The 24,496-nt window shown below is 39.8% G+C and overlaps 1 protein-coding gene across 7 annotated transcripts in view; it reads right to left on the bottom strand.

Annotated features, from left to right (window-relative positions):
* The window catches only part of LOC126277953 (apoptosis-resistant E3 ubiquitin protein ligase 1), a 616,553-nt gene that overhangs the window by 16,077 nt on the left and 575,980 nt on the right, over positions 1-24,496 (bottom strand). For all 7 annotated transcript variants that reach the window (XR_007550627.1, XR_007550628.1, XR_007550629.1 and 4 more), the window contains 2 exons: positions 18,739-18,864; positions 5,093-5,281 (listed from right to left, as the gene is read on the bottom strand). Coding sequence is in view for 4 of the 7 variants with exons in the window: in XM_049977563.1 (XP_049833520.1) it covers positions 5,093-5,281; positions 18,739-18,864 (315 nt within the window). In the remaining 3 variants the exon portion in view is untranslated. The remainder of the gene's footprint in view (positions 1-5,092; positions 5,282-18,738; positions 18,865-24,496) is intronic.

Here is a 24,496-nt window from a genome sequence, read left to right on the forward strand (position 1 = left end):
CGACGCACGGATGCACGCCAAGACCGTAGGATCCTATGCATTGCCGTAGGGGACCGCACCGCCACTTCCCAGCAAATTAGGGACACTGTTGCTCCTGGGGTATCGGCGAGGACCATTCGCAACCGTCTCCATGAAGTTGGGCTACGGTCCCGCACACCATTAGGCCGTCTTCCGCTCACGCCCCAACATCGTGCAGCCCGCCTCCAGTGGTGTCGCGACAGGCGTGAATGGAGGGACGAATGGAGACGTGTCGTCTTCAGCGATGAGAGTCGCTTCTGCCTTGGTGCCAATGATGGTCGTATGCGTGTTTGGCGCCATGCAGGTGAGCGCCACAATCAGCACTGCATACGACCAAGGCACACAGGGCCAACACACGGCATCATGGTGTGGGGAGCGATCTCCTACAATGGCCGTACACCTCTGGTGATCGTCGAGGGGACACTGAATAGTGCACGGTACATCCAAACCGTCATCGAACCCATCGTTCTACCATTCCTAGACCGGCAAGGGAACTTGCTGTTCCAACAGGACAATGCACGTCCGTATGTATCCCGTGCCACCCAACGTGCTCCAGAAGGTGTAAGTCAACTACCCTGGCCAGCAAGATCTCCGGATCTGTCCCCCATTGAGCATGTTTGGGACTGGATGAAGCGTCGTCTCACGCGGTTTGCACGTCCAGCACCAACGCTGGTCCAACTGAGGCGCCAGGTGGAAATGGCATGGCAAGTCGTTCCACAGGACTACATCCAGCATTTCTACGATCGTCTCCATGGGAGAATAGCAGCCTGCATTGCTGCGAAAGGTGGATATACACTGTACTAGTGCCGACATTGTGCATGCTTTGTTGCCTGTGTCTATGTGCCTGTGGTTCTGTCAGTGTGATCATGTGATGTATCTAACCCCAGGAATGTGTCAATAAAGTTTCCCCTTCCTGGGACAATGAATTCATGGTGTTCTTATTTCAATTTCCAGGAGTGTATAATCATTTAAGTTTATTGGTAATCAGATTTCTTCCTTTATCAACCTTCCTTTATTTCCCGTAATACCCACTATATATACTCCAATCCTTTGAAGAATTGACACTAATTTCTGGGATATAATTGATATTTCACTGCCTGAATCTAAATGTATTTCCACTTTCACCTCAAAGATATTTCCACAGATGATCATGCGAGTTATGTCTTCCTTTTCTTTATTTTCTTCCTCTAGTAACTAATCTCTTGTTGAAACTGTTATGTTAAAGCCACAAATTTCTCCTTAGATGGACCTAGGCTGTCACTGTTGTATGCTAGAGCCTGGCCCCTGTTCCAGAATGTCTGCTGTTTATGACATATCCCAGAACCTATGCTTTATTATGAATGGTTATGAATGCCTAGTTATTCAGACTGTATGATGCAACCACCTGTAACTGAGTACCTTCTGGTTATCTCTATTAGAGTTACTATGCTTCCTTACTTTGCAAAATTTACTTTGATTCCGGCACGGAAACCTGGAGAGATAATGATTTCTCTGCTGATTTTCTAAAACTCTATTATCATTCTGTGTGTAATCTACCTGTTTCTTATTTAATATATCTAATCCTTCCATGAAAGTTAATAGATCACTTACTGCTATCCACCTCTTATACCAAATTTCTCTTCTTACAGGAGAAAGTAACCTTCTAACTAACATTTTGACCAAATATCTCTCCTCCAGGGGTTTGTCTGGATATTGTGACCTAGCCAAATATCATTTGATATACTTCTTGTATGTATCCCAACTATTGTTGTAACACCTCGGGTCTACTAATTCTTATGTCAGTTCTCTTAGGCGCTAGCCGACTCGACCAATTTCCTTTTTACATTTCTCCTGAAAATCATTCCAGGAAGAGTGTTCCCCCAAATGAGCTCTTCCCCATTTCGCAGCACTCACTTCTAAATGACTTAAAATGAAATCAGTTCTTTTGTTATTGTTCCAGCATTTGAGTAACAATCTCGAAAATAATGCTAAGAAGTATGTGGGGTGAAGATAGGCTCCTGGCTTACACAACTGTGGACACTGGTGTGCTGACCAATGTACCTGTCATTTCTTGTACCTTTTGAGTAATTATTTTGTTAACAGGGTAATTTGCTGGTGGTATCTGACTGGAACTGTAAGATTTATTGTACACATTAACATATCAAACACAGTTGCACAAATTATTGTATTATATAATCCACAGAATAAAGAATAATGGTGTCCACAGCTATGCAAAAGATATAAACACAATCAAGGCATAGAGTCTAAATTCTTACACAGCCCTAGAATCATGCCTTAAAAAAATAGATTTTCAATCCAGACTCTTGAATCAGTAAATTATGGTGAGACTGTGGCACAGGTTTTGTCATCATGTCCAACCCACAGTGACTTGGGCTGAATCTATTTTTCCCTATAAAGTGATGTCTTGTGTTTATACGTTTGGTTCAACTATTGTAGCCACTAGTCTTAGATAAGTCAATTGGTGCTTTGTTGTCACATAATAGTTTCATAGGATCCTACTTGGGGTTTGGAGATATTTCAGTATCTAACCTTTGAAGCCATAGAACCTCCTGACATGCTGAGGTCATGGACAAATATTCTGCTTCAGTTGTGCACTAGGCTATGGTAGACTGTTTCTTACGTTGCTATGATATTACTGCTCCTTGAGATCTTAACAGATATCCAGTTGTTGACTTCCTGTCTTTGGAATCTCCAGCATAGTCTATCACAGTAACCTATTATGCTGCAGTCATCTGCTTTCAAAAACAATAGCTTCACATCCTTGTTTCCTTTTAGATATCTAAAGATTCTTTTGACAGCTTGCCAGTGTGGCATGCTCAGATTGTTACAAAAATGACTGCCAATCCCTATTGATTAAGCTTGGTCTGGCCTTATTCCTAACAGAGCATACATTAAATTTAGTATTGCTTCACAATAGAGTATGTTCTTCATAGCTTCTTGTTCCTGTTCTGTTTTTGTACTCATGTCATGAGATAGCACTTGGTTACTTTCTAGTGGTGTGGATATTGGGTTATACTCTTTCAGATTACGTCTGTTGAGATTTGCTTCACATAGTGTTTGTTTTGTTTTGTTTTGTTTTAGGGTGCAAAAACAACTGGGGTTGTGGTGTCACCGCAAGACACCACACTTGCTAGGTGGTAGCCTTTAAATCGGCCGTGGTCCGTTAGTATACGTCGGACCCGCATGTCGCCACTATTAGTGATTGCAGACCGAGTGCCGCTACACAGCTGGTCTAGTCAAGACTCCCTAGCACTCATCCTAGTTGTACAGCCGACTTTGCTAGTGATGGTTCACTGTCTACATATGCTCTCATTTGCAGAGATGACAGTTTAGAATAGCCTTCAGCTATGCCATTTGCTACGACCTAGCAAGGTGCCATTTCAGTTACTATGAATGTATTCTGAACAGATAATATTGTGAATCATGTACCATCAAGAGCGACATTCATCATCAATGGATTAAAGTTAAGTATCAAACTAATTACGTCCACTTTCTGAATTCTAATTTCTTGTCATGTTCCAGACATCGCGTAAGTATAGTTCTTCCCTCCTCACGCCAGCCTGCATGAGCTAAAACGCATGTATTTCAGCCTCCACTAGTAACACGGTGTTGGCTCTTCTGCCAACACAACAGGGGTCATACGTGCTCAAGTCAAAACTACAGAACTCGAAGACAGATAGGAGTTAAAAAATGACCATACATCAATCCCAACTGACATAATAGAAGAAAGCTAAAAACTGGCATGTGGAAAAAGGACTGAAAAAGACACTATAAAGAAATGGAGGTCCAAAACTAAAAATTAAATGGCCTTTGCCATATTGCTTTGGCAGATAAAAATTAAAACGTCGTCAACCGCCCACGCGTCATTTGCTAAAATGGCCAGTAACTCAGGCGGCAAACCCAAACAGGAATGTAAAAGGTTAAAAAATGAACATTCCAACAGGAAGTGGGGGACAGTTAAAACTTGGGTGCAATGTGTACAAAGTGGTGGGGTAGCGCCACTTCACAAATGACAATGGCTAAAAAGGCAGTGCCCAATACGCAGCTGAGTTAAAATAACCACCTCTCAGTGGGAGGGCCGAGAGGTGGTCATCCAAGCTGCTGGGAGAGGCTTAATAAGCCAGAGCTTATTCCCCTGAAGGGAGTACCATTGGCAATGCCAAAGGTACTCCACCTCCTGACAGATGGCAACACAGAGATCATCGAAGGGAATATAGGTAATCACAGGCTGTGGTACTAGGACTGCAGCTTTGGCAGTAGCGTCAGCAGTTTTGGCAGCAGCGTCAGCAGCCTCATTTCATGGCAGACAGACATGACCAGGAACCCACAGAAACATCACATTGGCTCCACCAAGAGTGGGCAGTGTACAGCACACAGACTGCGAAGGGCACTGAGTGAGTCTGAGCAGAGGACACAATTGAAAAGGTTGTGTTGCCTGATGTACTCTGTAGCCTGATAGAAGGCAAAGAGCTCGGCTGTAAAAACTGAGGAGTGTGCCAGAAGCCAATATCTAAAGACACAGGTTTCAATGATGAAGGCAAACTCGACCCCACGGTCAGTCCGAGAGCCATCAGTGTATACAAAGGTGCTATCGCGAAGTTCCATGCAATAGACCAAGGTTGGAGTAGTGTCCTTAGGAAGTGAATGAAGGCTAAGGTTAACATGGGCTGCTTCACAAAGCCAAGGTGGCAAACCTTGGTAAAATATTGAATTACAATGAGAAAAACTGTAACAGTCTTCTGATGAATACCAAATGCAAAGAACCAGAAGTAGAAAGACCTGAAACTAGCAAAATAGAGGCCTTACGTAAGAAGAAAAAGTAAGGCCTTACGTAAGAACAAAAAAGTAATACATGAGTAGGTAGGCTGAGGTAGGAGAGTGAAAAACTTGCAGCTGCTGCAAAGAAGAAATGGGCTAATTGATGTTCAGACCATGTTATTCATAAGATTTCAGCACATGGTGGATGAACAGTTCTCATCTACACATTTTACTGAAACTACTATTGGAGGAGAGGGAAAAAGTGTGGAAGAGGTTCTCAGTTATACTAATCGATAATGTAATTTCTGTGCCATACCTCCAGTTCATTTTCATCAAATATGCTGAGCAAGTTGTCAGGTATGAGTTCATTAAGGCCCTTCAGAAAATGATCAACCTCATCCCGGACACTGGTTGCAAGACGGTACTGTGCTAGGCTGTCCAAGTACTGATGTTTTGTGTCATTCCTTACATGTATCTTGCTTCCTCCAGGAATCAGTTCCACCACCTGCAACACAGCACACAACCAGAATACCACTTGTGTTTTCCATTAACTTTGTTAAGACTAATAAAATAAAGAAAATCTGCTACACTGTACTTATGGCTGGACACCAGCCTGTAAATTTATATCCAAGTGGATAAGTTATTTGTTTATCCCAGTTTGGAGAGAGTTTGCAGTATATCAAATACTGAGGTCTTTGACAAAATCACATCTATTGAATTTGCAAACTGATATATTCCTAGTGGTTCAGAAAATAATTTAACCTACATATTACATGTACCAAAGTTAAATTCACTTGAGTAAATTATAAAAACTGAGACATAATGGCTGGCCATCAATTACCTTCAAGTGTTGAAAGTCTTAGTACTGCTAATAGATAAACAGAAAACTACAAGAAACTATCCAGCATTTGTGACTATTCATTCTTTCCTCTGAGAAGAAAGAGATTTGGGAAGTTTAGAAAGGAAGGGCAGACTGCTGGATGGGAGGGACAATGGAAAACTCACCTGCAAGGCAGGTGGTACCCTCCCATTCTGTTGTCTGAGAGACCTGTCCTTCCTTTCTAAACTAATAGGGAACTAATGCAATGTCATACACTTTTCAAGAGGGATAGTTTGCTTAAGGCAATACAATTTTTATACACAGACCAGGAATCGACCAAAAGCAAGTTATTTTGACTGGCTATGTTCAAAAGTATATGATAGTTTTAGTTCTATTATGCCCATTTTCCCACTCTTGCTTGCTGTGATGCAGATACTCCCTAATGCCCTTACAAGATGATGCGCACAAGAATAATTCATATGGGACAGAGCATTTCCAAATTCTTGTAGCACACTAAATAACTTTCCAGCCAATTTCCCATCCAGATTAACAGTTAGCATAATTGTATATGAATGCATTAAGGCATTGATGTTAGTTGATCTTGATACAACCCTCTTAATATCTCTAATTTCCAGATATGTATTTCCTCTTCAAATCTCAAATGGTCAGAGTTGAAAATGAATTCCTTACTGATTGACGGGATAAATTTTTGTGCCGATTCTGCAGTTTGCTGTGCATCATCAGGCTGACACTTTGAAATTTCATTATCTAACATCTTTCAATTCTACAGCACTGTTTGAAGTTATGCAGCCATCCACTGCTCACCTTGAAATCATTATTATCTATGTTGGGTGCAATTTGGTGTGCATAACATAGTAGGCCACTATTATGCTTATCCTGCAAATTGCATTGAGTATCCTTAAAACACCCAGACACCACTTCTTGTAACAAGTATGCCTTGTCCTCCCTTGAATATCTATAGCTTTTCTTATGCACTATATGGTCATATTGCTGCAGACTTACTCAAAATTTGTTAATAACTTTATTTACTAAGCTGCGGATGATATCCAAGTACATAATTATGTTTAGTATCCACTCCTTGGACAACAATTTTCCTTTACTAAATTTCCCTGGAGATGGGATTTGTGGCTCCCTGTACAACAAGGATGATGAACTACATGGTTTGACAATTGTTTCAATATTCTTTCACTTGGAATGCACATATTGTCATCATTGTACTCCTCATATACCCTGTCAGCACAATCAAGCATATATGACACCACAAATTTCACTGACTCATCTTGCAGAAATACTAATATTTTATATGCTGCTTCTTTCAGGGTCTGTGAAATTCCTTGGGTTCCTTTCTGATGAAAAGCAAACTTTGCCAACTGTTGTTGTATATATTATGCAATGCTTGCCTTGTTTATCATTGGCATTGCTCTGCTTTATATCAGTACCACTAGAAGTAGAGCGTTGTTGTGAGTTAATCATCGACTAAGCAGTTTAGCTAACCCTGTAGCCTCATGCTGTGCTCACCACTGGGTACCTCCAGTCCTAGCCACTCTTGCCATTGGCATCCAATATTGTGGTTGCATGGTAGGCAACATGTAGGGCACTGAGTGCCATAAACAACATTAGCCTTTGGAGACCTCGCACTCAAGGGGTACTTTGTTAGAGGATTCAGAAACTAGAGATTACTTGGATAGTCATCATTGAAATTATAAAGCTAAAGGATATTTTAAGTGCGTAACACCATATGATTATAGATTCATGGTAAGCCACACAATGAAAAGCAAAAAGAAGGAAAAAACGGGTGTAGGGGAGGTTGGGAAACAAGATTTGATACTATTCTTTGATCACAGGAAATTTGTCAACTATGTCCAGCAGTAAATCTATATCTAGGGTTGTGGCAAAAGGAAAATTGTGTATTAGATTGATTTTCCTTCCTTTCTTTTCCATTCAGGGATAGGATGTAAGAAGAAACACTACCATCATGACTCATTTTAGATAATGGAATCTCAGAATTTTGTGAGTAGAGCTATCCCCATGCACATCTTTCTATAAACATATCTCACTGCAGTGTGTTCTGTGGCATTCTCATGACAAGCAGTGGAACCTATGATGAACCACATAGCTCTTTTTGTAATCTTTTCCAACCCTTCCACGATTGTAACTAAGTACAGGCCCCGGAACATCAAACAACACTCAATAACCAGTTGAATAAAGGGTTTGCAAGGAACCACTTCAGCATTCTTTCAATAAATATGACCGACGTTATTTTATCTATGATAGTTTGACTTTCAACACAGCAAGCTGGAACCATACTCTTGTTCATATACCATTCCCAACAGTAATAATAATTTTCTTCTTTATTTGATTTAGACTTGAATATTTGGGATGGGATAACTATATAAAATTGTTCTGGCATTAAGCACCTGATAGACACTGCAGAGGCGGAAAGTGTCATCTTTCTTAGGCACCAAATGAATGGGTGATGTACAACTGCTAGAAGAAGGGCAAATAGTCTTGCTGTCTAAAAGTTACTGAATGATAGCAATGGTGTGTGTAAGTTTTTCTGGGTTTAAACGCCTAGCCTTTGCGTGTACTGGTGGACCTTCTGTGGTATTGATTCTATGGACAGTACTGTTTTTGATTGCAAACGCTGACGGGGATGATGGAGCCGCACCTGATGCAGTATGACTAATCTGTAATTCACATGCTTGTGTGTCCCAGGCCGGAAGATCAGCGCAGTGGTGGTGATCAACTGGTAGTCTTGCCATGGAGATTGATGGGGTACTTGGTAGTGGTACAGGCATAGCTTCTGTCCGGCAGTAGAAAAGTCATGTGACGTAGGCGGCAAGTGTGTGGATGCGGTGCGGGGGCTGGGGTCATGGCCGTGTGTGACAGCTGGGTAACCTGCTTACGAGCATCTGTGAGAATGGATTGCATTGCGGCAATGCGTAAGTGGAGGGTTTCATAGCTGTCCTGAAGTTCATCATTGTGTGATTTAAGAGAGAGCTCTGCAACAGCGGCTTCAGCTAGCTCACACAATAAAGTGGTGCTCTCAGACGAGAGGGAAGAAATATCTGAAAAGATGGTACGGTCTACTGAGTTAAAGATTAGTTTACCTCACTGTACATTAGGTGAAAGGGAGTGGGCTAAGAGAGAATCTATCCCAAGCACAGGTTCTTCTACATCGGAAATAAGGAAAGTCTACTGTAAGGGGGTGTTAATGTCCTGCAGTTTAAGGTTTAAATTAGTTATTCCATGAGATTGGATCAAGGAATTATTGGCGGCACGAAGTGGGGGGCAAGACTGAAACTCAGGTGTCACACTAACCTCAGTCCCTGTATCAACTAGAAATGAAAGACAAGACACTGCATCTTTCACATACAAGTGTCCTGGCACATGAAGTGAAGAAGTATTAAAGGAAAGGTGTCTGTGTGATCCAAAGCATCCCGTAGCACCTGAATTGGGTCGCGCTGTTAGTTTGGGAACATGCATAGGGAACGATATTTCTTAGCTGCGTTGCCAAAGTGGGAATGGTAATAACACCAAGCAGAATGGCGCGTAGTGTTGTCCACTGAGTTGGCTAAGGCCGAAGTGGTGTGTGTAGATTCCTCTAATGGCAACGTAGCAGTAGTGCTGGTAGGAGAGGAGTTACAGCGGTAGTGGCTGCCAGGTGGTGTTGGGCCCATGATGAGTGAGTTGTGTGCACTCTGTATTGAACAATGGAAACTACTGCACAGGTGTACTAACCCTTGTGGCCTGTGGGCCCCCTGGGGGACGAGGGCGGGCGGGGAGGTATACAGGGGTGGTAGAATGATGTAAACCTGGTCTGCAATCTTCAGTTTAGTGTCCAGTGGGGCTGAAGTTACATGGAGAAGGTGAATTTGAACTTCTGGAGGAAGTTTGAGAAACCAGATGGTCCAAAGTGTAGCATCTGGCATATGATGTGTGTCAATCATAGTGCGAAAATGATGACAGAGTTACGACGGGGATCTGAAAGCCAGTGATTCGTGACTGATGATGAGGCAGATAACTTTCTTCTGTACATGTGGATAGGCGCTTGAGGATGGTGCATCAGGCGAATGCATATTTGTCTGTAGCAGGAGGTGAAGCCACAATATCACAGATCAGGTCTGGTTCATCATGGAGGTGACATAGTAAGCAAAGGAACTTCAAGTTGTTGTCAGCGATGCCATGTAGCTGCAAGATGTGGTTGACCAAGGCAGACCACGTGGGTGGGTGGTCCTTGCGAAGGGGTGGTAGCTTAGGCCAACAGATGGGGGAGTTTTGGCGTGACTGTCAGAAATTGTCACTCTGTGCCCATAGCTTTGCAGTGTAATTGCCTCGGGTGCTGTAGTGGTGTACCAGTTCCCAACACTGTCAGTTGCATGCAGCACGGTAGGTGAGGCTGGCTCGACTGTGGTCAAGAAATCAATGAGTTGGGCGTTCGAGGGAGTAATGCCAACAGGCGTAGAATGGACCAGTGCTTTAGAGTTGACTGTAGTCGACCGATTTGCAGAGAATGACAGAGTATAGTTTCTGTGTTCCTCTCCTACAGGTGCCTTAAAATTGTTAAAAATTGCCTAACGTTTGTGGAACAGCGTATGCCATTGGAAACACTCACAAAGCAGATGCTGGTGGTGCAGGGGGCTGGTGCCAAATCTGGAGTTCCAGGATAAACATGAAATTTCCTGTCTTGAGCGTCCGGCTCGATATGTACTGCCACTAACTCGAGTGGAAAGTTCACACTGGCACTCGGGAAACTCGTAAAAGTAGTCACTGGGGTTTGAGCACGTTGTGTCGGCCATTGGTGAGCACTCTGAACATGTGGAAAGTTCATATTCGAAGTTAAACATTCGCTTTCAAAGTTTTGTGCACGTTCTGTTGGTATGGAACACCACATGACTGCTGTTTCATGTACGACAGAGAAAAGTTATTGTTCGTACCTGATGCTGGTACAGGTGGCTGTGGCAATGTAGAAGCACTGTCATGTTGAGTACAGCTAGCCAGTGTGTTCAGAAACTGCGGCGAACTATTGCGAACACAAGGTGGATAATTCGAAAACAACGCTGAAGTGTCTGTTGGAAAACCTAGTTGGCACATGTGCAGTGTAGCAGGTGGTTGTAGTGCTCATGAATAAATTTGAGGTCACCAGTATGGGTTTAGTGTAGTAGCATTGCCGGATCCACTGATGCACACTATACCACACATAAGAAGCATAATTTTATTGGTCCAGTGCACACACATACAGATATACTCTACAGGCCATTAAAATTGCTACACCACGAAGATGACGTACTACAGACGTGAAATTTAACTGACAGGAAGAAGATGCTGTGATATGCAAATGATTAGATTTTCAGAGCATTCACACAAGGTTGGCACCGTTGGCGACACCTGCAACGTGCTGACATGAGGAAAGTTTCAAACCGATTTCTCATACACAAACAGCAGTTGACCGGCATTGCCTGGTGAAACATTGTTGTGGTGCTTTGTGTAAGGAGGAGAAATGCATGCCATCACGTTTCGAACTTTTATAAACGTTGGATTGTAGCCTATCGAGATTAAGGTTTTCCGTATCGTGACATTGCTGCTCGCATTGGTCGAGATCCAATGACTGTTAGCAGAATATGGACTCGGTGGGTTCAGGAGGGTAATACGGAATGCCGTGCTGGATCCCAACGGCATTGTATCACTAGCAGTCGAGATGACAGGCATCTTATCCGCATGGCAGTAACAGATCATGCAGCCACGTCTCGATCCCAGACTCAACAGATGGGGATGTTTGCAAGACAACAACCATCTGCACGAACAGTTCAACGATGTTTGCAGCAGCATGGACTATCAGCTCAGACCATGGCTGAGGTTACCCTTGACGCTGCATCACATACAGGAGTGCCTGTGATGGTGTACTCAACGACGAACCTGGGTGCACGAATGGCAAAATGTCATTTTTCCGGATGAATCCAGGTTCTGTTTACAGCATCATGATGGTCGCACTAGTATTTGGCGACATCACGGTAAATGCACATTGGAAGCATGTATTCGTCATCTGGCATGATGGTACGGGACGCCATTTCTGTCACCTCTCGTTTGCATTGACGGCACTTTGAGCAGTGGACGTTACATTTCAGATGTGTTACGACCCGTGGCTCTACCCTTCATTCGATCCCTGCGGAACCATGTATTTCAGCAGGATAATGCACGACCGCATGTTGCAGGTCCTGTACAGGCCTTTCTGGATACAGAAAATGTTTGACTGCTGGCCTGGCCAGCATATGATCCAGATCTCTCACCAATTGAAAATGTGTGGTCAATGGTGGCCGAGCAACTGGTTCATCACAATACGCCAGTCACTACTCTTGATGAACTGTGGTATCGTGTTGAAGCTGCTTGGGCAGTTGTACCTATACTCACCATCCAAGCTCAGTTTGACACAAAGGCCAGGCACATCAAGGCTGTTATTACAGCCAGAGGTGGTTGTTCCTGGTACTGATTTCTCAGGATCTATGCACCCAAATTGTGTGAAAATGTAATCACATGTCAGTTCTGGTATAATATATTTGTCCAATGAATATCCGTTTATCATCTGCATTTCTTCTTGGTGCAGTAGTTTTAATGGCCAGTAGTGTACAAATTTTTGATTCATGGTACAGACTGCTCACAAAGAACTTGTGAAACAAAGATGTTACACACGACTTGGTTGATAGTCACCACAAACTGTTTTCTAGAGAGAGGCCAGTTATTTCATATTTTTTACATAGATCCCTCAACTAGTCCACAAGCTTATTCTCTGGCAAACAACTTTATGTGATTAACTACTCTGTGTTCACCTATTTTTATATTTGTAAATTTCACATTGGTATGAAAATAGGAACAGATATTATCTTATTCTTTGAAGAAATTTTGAACACCATAAACACTGATAACTGCAGAGCACGTAAATGCATCCAATACATCTTTGGCACCTTGTAGACAATGTGTTCACAAAAGGATCGGCACTTCTGAACCACTATAATGAGCAAAAGGCACATTTTAAACATACTGCAGACTGAAAAAAAATCCCAGGACCAATAAGCAGATGGCAACAGTATGACTGCCAGAAAAGAATATTCCTATTTCTTAGGTTAGCACAACCAGGAAAGGGTGTGTGAAGGGATGATCCCAACAACTACAGACCAGTTTCACTGATATCAGGTTTCTCAAAAATCCTAGAAATGCTTATGTATACCAGATTAGTTAACTATTTGGACAAACATAACATTCTCATGCCCACACAACATGGTTTCAGAAAGGGTAAATCTACAGAATCAGCAATTGTCAGTCTAACAGAATACATTTTACAGTCCTTGGATGAGAAAAAGGTTGTCTCTGCAATGTTTCTGGATCTTTCAAAGGCATTTGACACCATTGACCATGAAATGCTGATACAAAAATTAAGCAACTACATCATTCGGGGGCAACCAGGTGAATGGATAAAATCATACTTGTGCAACCGCAAGCAGTATGTATCATTAGGAAACTCTTACCAATCAGAAACCAAATCCATCAAATATGGAGTGCTGCAGGGTTCGGTAATGGGGCCATTGTTATTTAATGTATTTGTTAATGATATAGCTGTTGAGGAGGAAGGAAAGAAAATATTGTATGCTGATGACATGACAATACTAAATAGTGACCAAAATATGGAACAGCTTGAGAGAAGAGCATACATATCTGCAAATGTCACAGCTCAATGGCTGTTGGAAAATGAACTGGTTATAAATCTAAAAAAGACTATGTATGCAGTGTTTGAAAACAAGGAAAAGGCTGTAGACATGGATTTAGAGGTTGATGGAACAAGGCTGGAAGAAGTAGAATCTGCTAGATTCTTAGGTACTCTTGTGGATAATGAACTGAAATGGAAAAAACATATTAATAATGTCTCTAAGAAACTGAGCTCTGTCATATTCTTAATTATGCAGCTATCACAGCATTCAGACAAGAACCTTCTGTGTACAGTGTATCATGGACTTTTCGAACCATACTTACTGTATGGAGTGACTGTGTGGGACAAAATGAGTGTTCACATTACAAAAAAAAGCAATTAGTACCATTTTCAGAAGAAAGGCCTCTGAAACATGCAGAAACTGTTTCAAGAATTTAAATATCTTAACTTTTTCATCGTTGTATATATACAAAACAATAATGTACATCACAAAGGGTAGTGAGGGCTGGAATACAAATGCTAGTGTACACACCCACAATACAAGAAAGAAGAATGAAGTACGGAGCATACCCCACCGACTGGCAATGCTAGAAAAAGGACCCCAGTACTTTGGTATCAGACTACTAAGTAGTCTGCCCAAAACTTTCCAAAGAAACTTAAAGACTATCTCATTGAAAAAGAGTTTTACAGTGTTGCAGAATACTTACGCCATTAAATTTGTATATATTGTTACTCATTATCAGTAATGTAAAAATGTAAGGTAAAGGTGTAGAAAAATAAGTGATAAGAAATGTTAACACTTTGACATGTCCTATATTACACATACATTTACTGTACACAATGTAATCTTACAGGATCAAATAAAATTCAATTCAATTCAAAGGAGCAAAAATGTAAAAGTAGTTGTGATTACTATGTAGTTGTCATACGTGGACAAACTGGTACCACCATTGACAGTGTTTACCTATCAACACATTTTGGAATGTCCTTTACTGAACAGACTGAACATTCAGTTCTATGCACTGGAACAATTCTGCCATCTGACTACAGAGGTTTAAGCACCATAGAAGGTTTGGTGAAGGCCATGTAAGTAATGAACATGACCAATTGCATACATATATAGCCACTTAAACACCTCCACCCCTGGAAAATATTGAGCACACTTGTGCTCTTTTGGGAAAATAAATCAATAAACAATCAACATTCTTGCAGCTTAAGTAAGTTTAACAATGATACTGTTCACAGCTTTCCATATGTAGTTTTGAACATAGATGTTTGCTTGTATGTACTTCTGAAACTTCAGTCACCAGTGCAGAAGGAAGCTCACAGACAATAGTGAGTAGTAGCAGATGCAGATGATAATTTTCTAGAAACTATAAGATACACACATAAAATCTAATATTTCCTCTACAATCACACAGCAAAATATCAATGGACGATAAAAAAATTTCCAAGGAAGCAAAAACTTTAATGACGAAAAGCAAAGAGGAAATGATATTGAAGGGGGATGAGTATGCAGGTGTCATTCAGTATGAATTCATCTCAAAATGGACTCTGTGAATAAGGAGTTTTATGGTATTACCTTCCACTGCCTAAAATACACTTTTTAGAGAAATGACCACAAGAATGGGCTGCATATCAGGTTTTGCTGCATAATAATGCCTCCGAGTACCATCCATTGCTGGTTAAAAGTTACCCTGCCAAGACTAAATACAACACTGAACTTTTACCCCTCTTGTTACGTCTGGCACCTGCCAATTTTATTAGCTTTTGTGGTTAAAAATTAAAGTTAGAGAGATGAAAAACTGACAGAAACTAACATGGTGGCCAAAGGCCATATCAGGTAAAGGGTTCATAACTGTATGATAGTTGAGGCACATATTTGATTGCAGGGATGGAGTACTTTTAAGAAAATATAACTTTTTAACACAATGAGTGCAATTAATGCCCATTTTTAAACAGTTCTGATAACTTTCTGATCACACCATATGAAAGAACAGACACATGTAAAATATGACAAAGGAGCATTAGGAATTTCTCTATAGTATAATTTAGTTATTTTATGTCAAATACTATATTTTCTGTAAAATTATTTGTATATAATGCCATGCTAGTTAATGAGGAGAACTGTAAAAAACCTGAAGGAGTTAATGAAGCTTGGGAAATGTTAGAAAGCATCAAACCATGTTAAAATTCTAATGGGTGGTTTTAAAGCTCAATTAGGTAAAGAGAAAAAAATGAAAGAAAATGCAGCATGGATTTCCTGCACATAAATGGACAAACCAAAATGGCCAAAGAGTTGTTGAAACATGCAAAAATTTTAACCTTAAAATCATATCAACACATTTTAAAAAGAATGCTTCTAAACAAAAAACTTGGCACGCACCCAGTACATTTATTGGTGACTTTTAGATCTATAATTTAGCAATTTCATATCCTCCCTACAAAGAAACTCTAAATGTCGAAGTTAGGAAAGGGGCTAGTTTTGATTCCAACCATTATTGAACATGAATAAAAGTAAAACTTCAACCTCAAACATTCTTCAAAACAAAAAATGTTATCCCAAAATTTGACACAGTTAAAATAACCCCAACTCTAACATGTGAACTTCACAGAAAATAATCCAACAAACTGGCAAACTCTGAAAGAAAATTAATCAAAACAGTACAAAATTTAATTCTGCTTTGAAAGAGACAGAAACACCCTTGGTGGGATGCTGATTATGAAACTGCAGTTAAGTCCAGACATGAGGCATTCAAAAATTGGAATAGTAACAAAACTGAAAATACGTACAACACCTTTCTAACTGTAAGCAAAGAAATATCTAAATTAATGCAACAGACTAAATGAAACTACAAAAATGCCCAGAAATTGATAAAGACTTCCAAAAGAACAATACAAGAAAATTTTATAAAACATTCAAAACAAAACTAACTGGTTATTGACCACAAAGTCTTCGCTCCAAAAATGAAAATGACAGTTTGGCTCTTAACAACAAGGCAAATTGTAAGATACTTACTAATTATTTTGAAAAACTATTAAACTGTCCAGAACCTCAGAATAAATTCCACCCACAGTAAACTAATAACATCAGCTCTAGCTCTGAAGTACCTGAGGTAATCGAAATAACTAAACAAATTAAAAGACTTAAAAACAATAAAGCACCCAGAGAAGATAGTGTAATTGCAGAACTACTAAAATAAGCTGGGTTTAACACTATAAAAGAGATCACTTAACTAATAGGACATATCTGGCAAACAAAGAAAATACCTGAGGACTGTAAAACTGCCCTAATTCACCTACTGCATAAAAAAGGGAATAGAACTGATGTTAATAATTGTGAGGAATTTCTCTAGCAATGTTTACTTGATTGAGCCAAAGTACAGTTAGAACCCAAAACTGGTGAATACTAAGTAGGCTTTAGACCAAACAGATCCTGTCTGGAACAAATTCTTAATTTAAAACTAATCCTTAGGCACCAAAGGATTTATAGTAACAATATTGAATGTACATTTGTGGATTTTAGAAAGACCAGCAACTCAGTTGATTGTGAATCTATTTTCCCAATTTTAAAGCAACAAGGGCAAGATAATAAAACTAACACTTATAAAAGAAATGTCAACTGACACTAGTTCTAACGTTAAATTCATGGGAAAATTTCTGAACCATTTGATATAAAGACTGGTGTTAGATGGGGAAGCGGACTCTCTCCATTACTGTTTAACTGTGATTTGGAAGATTTAATTATAGAATAGCAAGAGCTAAAATTGAGCCAAAATACAGATCAATCAATCAAGTTAGGTAGAAGTAATATTAGAGTAGATTGCCTCATTTTTGCAGATGATCTGCCAGTTTTAACTAGGGATATTACCACAACTCAAAAACAAATACAAATTCTTACAGAAGTTACAGAAAAAGTAGAACTACAAATATCATTCGGAAAACAGATTATATGGCATGCAACAAAAAAGTGACAACATTTTTGAACACGAAATATGGAAAAATAAAAAGGGTTTCTCAGTTTCAATCCTTGGGGGAAATCATACAAGAAAACAGTCTGTAAAAATCTGCAAATGAAGTTCACGGTCAAAAAATGGCAACTGAATTCAGATTAACACAAAATATTTATAATAAAAAAATCACTTTCTAAATTCAGTAAACTTAGGCATTACAGCATCATAACCAAATCTGAATGTCTTTATGGAGCAGAAACTTCAAAGAGGGATGCTGACGAAATTCAAAAGAAAGAAAGAAAGATTATTATGAAAATATTAGGTCCCACAGTTACTGATGGAGAAACTTATAGGCTGAGAAGTAATAAGGAAACAGAAGAATACACAGACATACATGGTGACATGAGAAAATGAAGACTTAAATTTTAGGGGCACATTAAAAGAATGGCATCCACTAGGTTGACAAAGCAAACAGCAGAATTCTACAAAAACAGAAGTAAGGCCAAAACTAAGCCAATTAAATGGATCGCTGTGGTTCAGGATCTTGAAGTAGCCGGTATAACTCAGACAGGTGTTACAAATAGAAAAACATTCAGAAAAAAGATATCTGATTGGAAAGTTGGTCAGAGGGAGAGTAGAAAGCTAACTGGAAAACCGTGGTATGATGAAAGAAAGAGACTTCCTTCTGAAAGGATGAATTAAATTTGGACCCAAAGGAAGACCAACCATCAAAAGCGAATCTGACTGATTGTATCTCGCGTAGTCCTATTGGGCCCATACATGAAGAATAATAGTCAAGTACAGATGATGACATCTAATGCATATTCATTCTTTTATTATATGAGAAGACATGTTTTGCTTGCAGTTTCCTTGAAAAATAATTCTATTTACTCATTACTCCAGGAAAACACGTTGCCACTCACTCTGTAATTTATCAGAGTACCGGAACTCAGGGATGGAAATTCTGAGTAAGTCAAATTTTTGTATTGTGCATCTTCAACTTAGTGTATAGGAGCTGACAGTGTTCTCTATAAAGTTATTTAAATTTCTCATTCAAAATATTACATAAAAACAGTAGATGAACAGGAGCTTTTCTCAAAGTAGCTTAATCTGGAATTAATTTCCTTAGCTATCAATGTGACTAGACTAATAGAGCCTGTTCATAAATTGTTGCTATTATACTTTACAGAAGTAGCCTGCAATGGTTACTTCTGTCTTTTAATATATAACTTGCCTCATTCCACATCCCTTCCTGCTCTCTTTTCAATAGGATTCACACAGCATGATGTGAGACTGATTGATTATACATCGTCGGCAGTTGATAGTGCAGTAATAACACATTTATATACTTTAAAGCATTTGCAATAATATGTATACTAAAACACTAGACATATTGTAAGACCAAATATTTCACCCTCAAGCTTATCTAAAATTAGCAATAAATATGAGATATAATCAGAAAAGGCTACCTTTGTTAGCTGGCCTGTGCGGTCATACTCCTCTTCAACAAAATAAAGTTCCATTTCTTCAACATCATTGTCCAGAATGTACTTCACTTTACTAAGATAGAGGTCCGGATCATCTTGTTCAAAGTACTGTAACAACATGATACTCAGTCTGTTTCCTGACAATTATTATAAAATGTAAGTAAATCAAACTAAGAATTATATATATTAAAAACAAAGATTCCAAGACTTACCAAGCGGGAAAGCACTGGTAGATAGGCACAATAAATAAAACACACAAACACACACACAGAATTTCTAGCTTTCGCAACCGACGGTTGCTTCTTCAGGAAAGAGGGAAGGTGAGGGAAAGACGAAAGGATGTGAGTTTTAAGGGAGAGGGTAAGGAGTCATTCCAATCCCGGGAGCGGAAAGACCCACCCTATGGGGAAAAAAGGACAGGCACACACACACACACACACACACACACACACACACACACACACACACACACACACACACATATCCATCCACACATACACAGAAGCAACCGTCGGTTGCGAAAGCTAGAAATTCTGTGTGTGTGTTTGTGTGTTTTATTTATTGTGCCTATCTACCGGCGCTTTCCCGCTTGGTAAGTCTTGGAATCTTTGTTTTTAATATATTTTTCCCATGTGGAAGTTTCTTTCTATTTTATTAGCAAACTAAGAATTATGTCACACCAATCTGAAGAAAGGCTGCTGACAGCTTCCTGTATCATTAAGCACTTTTCAGGGCTGTTAACAACGATACTACTACTATCACAATCACCACCACTACTAATATTACTAGTAGTAATATTTTCAGAACATTGCACGTAACATAGATGTAAACTGTCAATATGCAGAAGAAAGCCTATAAAAGAAATATAAACCTCTACATCTACATCTACATCTACATCCGTACTCCGCAAGCCACCTGACGGTGTGTGGCGGAGGGTACCCTGAGTACCTCTATCGGTTCTCCCTTCTATTCCAGTCTCGTATTGTACGTGGAAAGAAGGATTGTCGGTATGCTTCTGTGTGGGCTCTAATCTCTCTGATTTTATCCTCATGGTCTCTTCGCGAGATATACGTAGGAGGGAGCAATATACTGCTTGACTCTTCGGTGAAGGTATGTTCTCGAAACTTTAACAAAAGCCCGTACCGAGCTACTGAGCGTCTCTCCTGCAGAGTCTTCCACTGGAGTTTATCTATCATCTCCGTAACGCTTTCGCAATTACTAAATGATCCTGTAACGAAGCGCGCTGCTCTCCGTTGGATCTTCTCTATCTCTTCTATCAACCCTACCTGGTGCGGATCCCACACTGCTGAGCAGTATTCAAGCATTGGGCGAACAAGCGTACTGTAACCTACTTCCTTTGTTGTCGGATTGCATTTCCTTAGGATTCTTCCAATGAATCTCAGTCTGGCATCTGCTTTACCGACGATCAACTTTATATGATCATTCCATTTTAAATCACTCCTAATGCGTACTCCCAGATAATTTATGGAATTAACTGCTTCCAGTTGCTGACCTGCTATTTTGTAGCTAAATGATAAGGGACCTATCTTTCTATGTATTCGCATCACATTACACTTCGCTACATTGAGATTCAATTGCCATTCCGTGCACCATGCGTCAATTCGCTGCAGATCCTCCTGCATTTCAGTACAATTTTCCATTGTTAGAACCTCTCGATACACCACAGCATCATCTGCAAAAAGCCTCAGTGAACTTCCGATGTCATCCACCAGGTCATTTATGTATATTGTGAATAGCAACGGTCCTATGACACTCCCCTGCGGCACACCTGAAATCACTCTTACTTCGGAAGACTTCTCTCCATTGAGAATGACGTGCTGCGTTCTGTTATCTAGGAACTCCTCAATCCAATCACACAATTGATCTGATAGTCCGTATGCTCTTACTTTGTTCATTAAACGACTATGGGGAACTGTGTCAAACGCCTTGCGGAAGTCAAGAAACACGGCATCTACCTGTGAACCCGTGTCTAAGGCCCTCTGAGTCTCGTGGACGAATAGCGCGAGCTGGGTTTCACACGATCGTCTTTTTCGAAACCCATGCTGATTCCTGAACCAATGAAAAAGCTGTCATTAGTACAGAAAGGTAAAGATAATATGCATGTGTGGTAGGTCTGCAACTTATAGCCTACATTGCGTGTACCGTGAATGCCACCAAGAGTTTCTCAGTAAGCCAATTTATTGGAGTCTTGTTACAAACTTGTTTTTTCTTAGACTGCCCTTTGGTTGTTTACTTGGAACTTCTGTTATGGACTGATCTTGCTTGTAATGTTCCTACACTGGATTTTGTTTGGCTTATAATAATATGTTGCTCTAGGCTGATGACTGTACATGTCTCTATTTACTCCTCCAGAGCTTTTATAATGCAGCCTTAATAAACTGCTGATAGTGCAAAAACAAAAGACAGTCATCTGTTTTACAATTTATTTATATGAATTTATTTATTTTTAGTATAATCACCATCAGTCACAACAGATAATTAATTTCAAGTGCTCACAGCAACCACTTTCAGATTCATCACAAACTCAGTTGAGTTATAATTATATATGTCAAACTATATATATTGTGGCTTGCCACCATACATGTAGTTTCTGTAGATATTTTGGTACATGTCTTCTAACCCTGTATCACAATGATGCAGAGACTCTTTCAAGTTCCAAGAAATATCTGTTGCTTGTCTTTACGACTAGTCTTCCAATTCTGTCCTACATTCCTACAGTAGCTGTAATAAAATTGTCTTTAATATAATCTACACCTGAATCTGTTCCTCTGTAATAAAACTCATCTCCAGATTTTTATTTTATTTTATCTTAAATTTTTTGCCACACTTCTAGCAACCTTACTAAATCACATTTCAAGTTATTTAATTCCTCTTCTAATTCCACTACAAAGCTTTCATTCCTAAGGTTCTGCAGTTTATAACTCCTAAATAGAAATAGTTGGGTCTCTAAGGTGTACATTACTGTTTACTTTACCTTGCTTTATGTAGTAATATGCAGACACAAAAGTAGATGGGCATGTTGCGTGTCCTAAAACAATGACCTGAGGTCTCGTAATCCACTATTCCCAACGTTCTTCCATCCAGGCCAGAATACAGATACCACAGGAAGTTGTACACAGCAGCAAATGTCTCCACTGACCTTATTAGCCAGCCAGGCCAGAATTTCGTGAGGCACATCAATGCTGCTGAACTTGAACAAGGTTCTGCCCACACAGTTTCAATTCAAAACCGAGTTTCTCATAGTTGCCAATCTTGAGAAGAGACCGTTAGTAACATGGTAAATATGGTGGGGGAGAGGGTCCACCCTCCAACCCCCACCCCTCTCCAAACAGAAAATTTAAAGATCAGAAGCCTGATTTAGGGTTTTAAAAGCTATATTTCAGACTTTTCTGACTAAATTTTAAAAAGGAAATATTTAACTTATTAAATATTTATTTTTGTTTCATTTTAAAATTAATCAAAATTATGATCTTCACTAAAGAAAACTTCTTTGGCCTCACTGTCACTCACACTTCTAATGAAGGTGACAGGGGAATGTGCAGTTTATGATCCCCTTGTTCCATTCATGTTTACTACTGACTGCTGCTTCCTCCAAACATTCATTTCTGCCTCACAGAAAGCATCTTACATTTTTGTTGTTGTCATTTCCCTTCCACACTGCACTAGCTCACTTGCTGACAACAAGTTTTTACAGAGTCAGACAACAAATCCTGTTGTTGCTGCTGCTGTAATATTGAGAAATGACAGACAGGGCGTATACGCAGACAAGGAAAAAAAAATCCCAGGCTTTTTCCCAATTTCCTGGTTAAAAACACACTTTCTCCTGGGTGGAAATACACTTTTTCCGTGTTATGTGACATATTTTTCCTCGGAACTGTAAACCTTATCAATCCTTTCAATGGTTGTGGTTTTATACACCGGCTTAGAATTTCTCAGCCCTTTAGAAAACGAAACTCAGAAAAAAAAGATAATGTACACTGCTTATTTTCGTATTACAAAAGCATAAATTCGAATTCTACATCTACATCTACATCTACATCCATACTCCGCAGGCCACCTGACGGTGTGTGGCGGAGGGTACCCTGAGTACCTCTATCGGTTCTCCCTTCTATTCCAGTCTCGTATTGTCCGTGGAAAGAAAGATTGTCAGAATGCCTCTGTGTGGGCTCTAATCTCTCTGATTTTATCCTCATGGTCTCTTCGCGAGATATACGTAGGAGGGAGCAATATACTGCTCGACTTCTCGGTGTAGGTATGTTCTCGAAACCTCAACAGAAGCCCGTACCGAGCTACTGAGTGTCTCTCCTGCAGAGTCTTCCACTGGAGTTTATCTATCATTCCCATAACGCTTTCGTGATAACTAAATTATCCCGTAATGAAGCGCACTGCTCTCCATTGGATCTTCTCTATCTCTTCTATCAACCCTATTTGGTATGGATCCCACACTGCTGAGCAGTATTCAAGCAGTGGATGAACAAGCCTACTGTAACCTACTTCCTTTGTTTTCAGATTGCTTTTCCTTAGGATTCTTCCAATGAATCTCAGTCTGGCATATGCTTTACCAACGATCGACTTTATATGATCATTCCATTTTAAATCACTCCTAATGCGTACTCCCAGATAATTTATGGAATTAACTGCTTCCAGTTGCTGACCTGCTATATTGTAGTTAAATGATAAGGGATCTTTCTTTCTATGTATTCGCAGCACATTAGACTTGTCTACATTGAGAGTCAATTGCTATTCCCTGCACCATGCGTCAATTCGCTGCAGATCCTCCTGCATTTCAGTACAATTTTCCAATGTTACAACCTCTTGATATACCACAACATCATCTGCAAAAAGCCTCAGTGAACTTCCGATGTCATCCACAAGGTCATTTATATATATTGTGAATAGCAACGGTCCTACAACACTCCCCTGCGGCACACCTGTAATCATTCTTACTTCGGAAGACTTCTCTCCATTCCACCAAACATTGCATGTTACTTTCTGAAGCACTGAAATCGAGTTTGCGATGTGCTTCTGTAAGCCAGTCATATCTCATGTCACGTGATACAGTGGATATTCAGAGCTTAGGACACGCGATGTAGTCAGCCAATAACATTATCACTGTTAAGTAGCACATACATAGGAAAAGTTAATGGTGTAAATTAATAGACATAGTGTTGCTTCAAGAAAAGCAGAGCTTTCACACATAACATTGGTCTCAGTGACTATTAAGCTGCAAGAGAAGCTAAACTTTCATGTATAATGTTGATCTTTTTTGCAAGTGTTTCACTTTAATATACATCACACAAATGTGCCAGTAAAATTTTTAATATCAACATAAATGTCATTTTTTCTAAATGATCGTCCTCAAATAGTTGATTTTTAAATGAGAGTCAAATGCTTTGTTGTTTAAGAAATTCATCACACATCTTGCACTTAGTCCATCTTGTCTAAAAGGAAATTCACTTTGGAAGTAACGCTTTTCAATCAATCATTCGCAATATTTTCCCACGACCTGTTAGAAAGAGGTTCGTTTCAACAGTTGCCAGACAGTGCCAGATAACAGACAACAGACATCATCGCACTTGCACAGCTATGATGACACAGGATGCCCATATATTCATACGGAGACAAGACATCAGAAGAATTTCGTGAACCATACTAAAATGCATAATTCGGCTTAAAGTGCACATTCATATGTCCAGATTTGGTTGTAAATTTTATCGGA

Source organism: Schistocerca gregaria, chromosome 6, assembly GCF_023897955.1.
Source record: "Schistocerca gregaria isolate iqSchGreg1 chromosome 6, iqSchGreg1.2, whole genome shotgun sequence".
Lineage (NCBI taxonomy): Eukaryota > Metazoa > Arthropoda > Insecta > Orthoptera > Acrididae > Schistocerca > Schistocerca gregaria.